We start from the raw sequence: 6000 nt of genomic DNA on the forward strand, positions 1-6000 counted from the left end.
CAGAATGGAGGATAACAGACAACAATGATGGTGTCACTTTGGTTGTGGTGGATGGGTTTGGAGCTGTGCAGAGAGCAGCAGTTGAGGGATGGGGGTGAACGATTGCCATGTAAGATGGTGTTGCTGGATGATGAAGTGAAATGGTGAGGAGGATGGACTTGGCAGCCTTGGGTGGTAAAGACGAAATTGGAGCATCTCAACGAAAGATGGTGTGGGATAAGGAGGTTGGGTGGCGGAGGGTGAGGAGGATGGAGAGTGCTGTTGGTGCAGCTTGTGGTTGGCGAGGGTGACTGCCACTGACCTTGCTAACAGGACCCGGCTCACTCTCTCTCCACTCCAGGACGGCCAGTCCCGGACGGTCCGGCAGTTCCAGTTCACGGACTGGCCGGAGCAGGGCGTGCCAAAGTCGGGGGAAGGCTTCATCGACTTCATCGGCCAAGTGCACAAGACCAAGGAGCAGTTCGGCCAGGACGGCCCCATCTCTGTCCACTGCAGGTGAGCTGCCCGTGGCGCGAAGCGGAGTCTCTGCGAGCACAGCCTCGGGCACTCCCGCTGGGGCTCCTTCCATCCCTGGGGCAGGGGGCTTCAGAGCAGGCAGGACAGGAATTGGGCAGCTGAGCCAGGCTCCCCCACACGCCCACCCCCTAAACTCACCTGTGCACTCGCCCTGACAGTGCTGGCGTGGGCAGGACGGGCGTCTTCATCACGCTCAGCATCGTGCTAGAGCGGATGCGGTACGAGGGTGTGGTGGACATCTTCCAGACAGTGAAGATGCTGCGGACCCAGAGGCCAGCCATGGTGCAGATGGAGGTGAGGCGGGGGACTGGGGGGAGGGGAGGGCAGCCCGGCCTCACGCTGGCACCGCCACCAGGCTCTGTTCTGGTGGGCACAGCCACCCCCACTCTCGGGGTTGTCGAGGGTAAAAGGTCCTCAGCCCCTCCTGCTTTGGGCTGACCCAAGAGTAAGCCAAAGGCCAGAGCTGAGAAGCATCCCTCGGAGTGAACGGAGATGGGTCCCCTCTCCCGGCTCCAGGGCCTCGGCGGGGTCCAGCTCAGCCAGGACCCTGGCAGGGGTCATGGATCCTGAAGCCAGGCCCAGAGTCCCACTGTCATGCCGACAGTGGGCACCTTTGCTCTGACCACACAGTGTCTCCAAGTCACATAGCAGTTTGAAGTGGAGCTGGGATTCGTACCCCAGTCAGTCTCATCCACCGCCCTCAGAAGGGTCAGCAGTAGAACTGAGTCCATGGAGGGAGCAATTAGGTTGGGAGCACTGTACTTGCCCATGCTCTAGGCCACCTCATAAGCAGACCCTACTCTAAGCCCCAGAGTCAGACCCCCGGTGGGTGGAGGGGGAGCTGGTCTGTGTCTGCACCCATTCCTGGGTCTGTTCCGCATCTGGCTTGAGACCCAGAAGTGGGTAAAAGATCCCCCCTGTTCTCACAGAGATGCTCCAGGGATGAGAAGAGGGTCTGAGGGCAGGGGCCAGCCTAGGAAAGAGTTGGGTCACCGCTTTTAGAAGCCACCAGATCCAAAAGCTAGGTTAAATGCATCCATAAGCTCTCCCGTCTCCAGGCAGTCAGAGCTGGAGTGGCAATCTCCCAGCCCACAGGGGAGTGTCACAAGAGGCAGGGATGGCCACATGGCTGCGTCCAAAGAGACAGGTAGGACCCTGCGGGCCAGCTGAGGATGGGGAGAGCCCAGCATAGGTACAGGGTCGAGGGGCACAGCTCTGCAGTGTGATGGGGAGCCCTGGGCGGCTGCAGAGGCGCTGACGGGGGCCCTCCCCCACTCCCCCCACCCCACAGGATGAATACCAGTTCTGCTACCAGGCGGCGCTGGAGTACCTCGGGAGCTTTGACCACTATGCAACCTAGAGCCAGGTTGGCCTGGCCCGACTCCACCGGCCCCCTCGCCTCCTGTGCCGGGGCGGGCCCCCCGAGGCCTGGACCCCCCTCCGGTGGCCAGGGCAGGAGGCGGCAGCCGCATTTCCACAGCCAAGGGGTCTCCGGGGATGACGACGCAGCCCCTCAAGCCCCCCCGCGCGGCCCCAGCCCCCTCCCTGGGCCGGGCCGCCGCCTTCAATACTTGGCACATTCCTCATTCCCTTCTAAAACCAGATTCCACGAGGAGAGGTTCCAGGGTGGGGGGAGGGGGGGCGGTGAACAAACCAGGGGCTGCTCCCCAGAACCAGAGGGGGGCGGGGGCTGGGAACTGGGCCCCTTGCCCTCCCCACCAGGCAGCCTTCCTGCCCCGCAGCCTGGGGGTCACCGGGCTGGGGGGACAGGAGTGGGGTGGGGAACAGGAGTCAGCTTTCTTTCAAAACTCAGTGTAACTGTATCCGGTGACATTTCGTTTTGTTTTTTTTTTTAATAGTGTATTTTTTTTTTCATTTTTTTTTAAAGAAGAAACAAATAGGGGGGAAACAAAAGAGACTTGACAGTCGACGGATTTAAAAAGAAAAACTTGGCTTATTCCTATTCTGTTCACAGATGGTCTGTTTTTTTGCAGCGTAACAGACGTTCTTGCGTGCCGGTCATGTTCGTGGGCCTGCGCGGGCTCAGGCTGCCCCTTGGCTTGCTTTTTCTTTCCCCCTTTACCTACTCCAAAGGTGTGCCTCGCTCAAGAATAGGGCCTTTGCCTCCTGATTTTTTTTTTCTTTTTTTTTTTTAACATTTTTTGCTTTTTCTTTTTTAATTAAATTCTCAAGACATATCAAGGAGGGTGGGGGTGGGGCAGCCAGGGGACTCGGGCCCACCAGCGTCCGGTTGTCAAGCCCACAGGGTGGGCACTACCACGGAGGAGGTCGCAGCGACCCCCGCCCCCAGCAGCCCGAGCACCCCCTCGCCAATCTCCCACCTCGAGGAGAAGGACTGAACACAATGGGAGGTTCCCACTTCTCCGGGGAGAGAGAGGCCATGAGCTGCCCCAATCAGGGGCCCCTCCCCGCACCCCCGGGACCATGGGGCTGTTCTGGGGCAGAAGGATGGGGTTCTGCCCCACCCCCACCCCTGAGCAAGTGAGTTTTTCTCTTTGTACAAGAGCAGAGCTGCTGTTGCTTTCAACACTGTTTATTCAAACGGAAGCAGCTGGGTGGTTTTCCCACCTCTGTGTATGTAGATATATCGACTTTGTATTAAAGGAAGATCGTCTGACCCGGCCACTGGTGGAGTCTTTGTCACCCCACCCCCTGTCCGTCCAGTCTCCTTGGGGAAGCCAGGAGCCTGGAGAACTTGAACACAGAATCCAAGCTTCCTGCCGGGGCTGCCTCATTAATAATAGTAGTTACTCATGTTGATAATCGTGACCATCTCTCTGAGTATCTACCATGGGCCAGCCTGCTGAGGTGGGAATCAACCCAATTTATAAATGAGGAAACTGAGGTTCAGAGAGGGGCAGGCACCAACAAAAAGTCACACAGTGGTTTGAAGTGGAGCTGGGATTCGTACCCCAGTCGGTCTCATCCATAGCCCCCAGAAGGGTCACAAGGGTCGGCAATAGTGCCGAGTCCATGGAGGGAAGAATTGGGTTGGGAGCACTATTCCTGCCCACGCTGTAGGCCATCTTATGAGCGGGCCCTACTCTAAGCCACAGTCAGACCCTGTGCAGGGTGAGCGGTTCTGTGTCTGTATCCTTGCCTGGGTCCCTTCTCCACCATCTGGCTTGAGACCCAGAAGTGGGTGAAAGATCCCCCTGTTCTCACAGATATGCTCCAGGGATGAGAAGAGGGTCTGAGGGCAGGGGCCCAGCCTAGGAAAAAGTGGGGTCACCGCTTTTAGAAGCCACCAGATCCAGTATCAATAAGTAGGTAAGTCGATGACGTGATCACCATGAATACACTTAGTCAAATAGATTTACCAAACCCTAAATCCCCCATCCTTAAAATTCTCAAACACACATGGAACATTTATGAAAATCAGCACTTATTTTAAAAAAAAACCAGCAGTGGAGAGCTTCATAAATTTCAAGAAACAAATGTTAGATAACCTGATCTTGACCACGGCAGTAGATTTTGCAATACTTAGCCTCCCCTGAAAAGGCCTTCAATGAGAAATTTTAAAACACGTTTTTAAATGAGGCATGAGTTAAAGAAGGAATCAACATAGAAGTGACACATTTTTGAAACTGAACACCTCAAATAGTACAAAATATAACAAAACCCGTGGGATGCAGCCAAAGGGATGCATGAGGGAAATTTTATAGCCTTGAACGTGTTGATAAGAAAACAAATTCTGGAAACAAGTCAACCTTTTAAATATGTGAACCAAGTTTTCAATTCATGTAACTAATTGGGTGTTATGGAGGTGGTTCTTGCATTGACAAAACTTTTCTTTAAAAACACCAATATAGCCAAATCTTTGGCAAGTACAATCAAGAAAACATCCAAATCCAGGGATATGGGGGAATGCACATTAACTACAGATTGAGGCTTTTTTTTAAGATTGTGAGTTGAGTATCAGGGGAGAAAAAACAGGAAAGAGACTGCAGACAGGAATAGTGGGAGCTATAGCACAACTGGCATGGGGGAAATCCTTCACTCTATGGGCTGAGATGGTGGGAAGATAGAAAGATGAAGAAATGGCAAAGGACTACATTTAGTAGCTCCTGAGTTCTGAATTCAAGAAGTATTGGGAAGGTGTCTTCCTAGTAATAGACATGGAACCCAAGGGATAGAAGTCAGACTCTAACCCAAGTCTGGTCCTACCTAAATTATCTAAGACTTTATCACAGGCTACTCTGCCCACAGAACTTCTACTCAATCCTCAAAGCCCAGTTCTAAAAGCTCCTCTAAGAAATCTGTTTCCTTTCTGTTTACCCAAGCCCATTGAGACTAAAGTGTCTGAATAGGATCTACCTTTCCCTCCTTGGAAACCAGACAGAACATCTTCAGGGAAAGTCAGTGAGCGTGTGACCCTCAGCTCTGTGATTCCACCCTTGAGATGCTCATGGCTGAGTTGGAGGGTAGGTGGTGGCACACAGATTTATCTGAAAGACTTGCGGGAAGAGGGCCATAAAGAATTGCCTCAACTCACAGACAGAAGCACCAAGACTCTAAGCATCTCCAGTTGTCTTGGCCCTGCTACAGGATTCCATAACATCCACCCCCATTTATTGAGCACTGACTGTATACTTGGCTCACGCAGTCCATTTAATCCTTCTGACAATGCACCAGTGGACAGAGAAAACAGAGGCTCAAATAGGTCAGGTTTCTCACCCAAGATTTCACAGGTCGTGAGTAGTGTAACCTGGACATGGGCCCAGACCTAGCCAGTTCCCATTGTGATAGTGCGAAAGTTCAAGGCTTCTATGAGCTCCTCCTGACCACAGCGTCAGCCCCAAGCTGGGAGGGACAGAGCCCTACAGCAGAGTCCCACTTTCCACCAAGGGCCTCTCAGGGACCAAAGCATTTGAGTGCTCTGTGGTGGTGGTGGTGTAGTCGCTCAGTCATGTCCAACTCTTTGGCCCGCCAGGCTCCTCTGTCCATGGGATTCTCCCAGCAAGAATACTGGAGTGGGTGCCATTTTCTTCTCCAGGGAGTCTTCCCAACCCAGGGATTGAACCTGGGTCTCCTGCATTGCAGGCGGATTTTTTTTTTTTTTTTTACCAACTGAGCCACCAGGGAAACCCATTCTAGTGCTCTAGAAAGTGTAAATACCCTGAACACACACTCTGTCCCTAATAACATCACTTTGAAACATTTAAAGCTAAAACACCCATGAGGAGCAATGAACAGAACTACAGTGATGCTAGATGCTAAACCCAACTCAGGAATGGAAAGACCAAGCTGACAAGAAGGATCTTGAGCTGCATAATGCAGTAGCAAACTTTAGCAAATAGATCCGTGCAGGGCTCTGTACCCACAAATGAAAAATGTACATTCTGTCTAAATACATCACCAAAAAAGGACCACGAATTAGACCAGAGAGAGAAGCTCAACATTCAGACTTTACTCCCTAGCCACCTGTAATAAAATTATAAATCAGTGATGATATCTAACTTT

General features: G+C 52.7%; 1 protein-coding gene across 5 annotated transcripts in view; it reads left to right on the forward strand.

Moving 5' to 3' along the window:
• PTPRS (protein tyrosine phosphatase receptor type S) overlaps positions 1-3160 on the forward strand; it is a 109975-nt gene extending 106815 nt beyond the window's left edge. For all 5 annotated transcript variants that reach the window (XM_061150615.1, XM_061150614.1, XM_061150616.1 and 2 more), the window contains 3 exons: positions 341-495; positions 675-810; positions 1808-3160. In XM_061150615.1, coding sequence (XP_061006598.1) covers positions 341-495; positions 675-810; positions 1808-1876 — 360 coding nt within the window. In that variant the 3' untranslated portion in view covers positions 1877-3160. The remainder of the gene's footprint in view (positions 1-340; positions 496-674; positions 811-1807) is intronic.
• The last annotated feature ends 2840 nt before the right edge of the window (positions 3161-6000 follow it).

The sequence above is a fragment of the Dama dama genome, chromosome 9 (genome assembly GCF_033118175.1).
Source record: "Dama dama isolate Ldn47 chromosome 9, ASM3311817v1, whole genome shotgun sequence".
In the NCBI taxonomy this organism is placed as follows: Eukaryota; Metazoa; Chordata; class Mammalia; order Artiodactyla; family Cervidae; genus Dama; species Dama dama.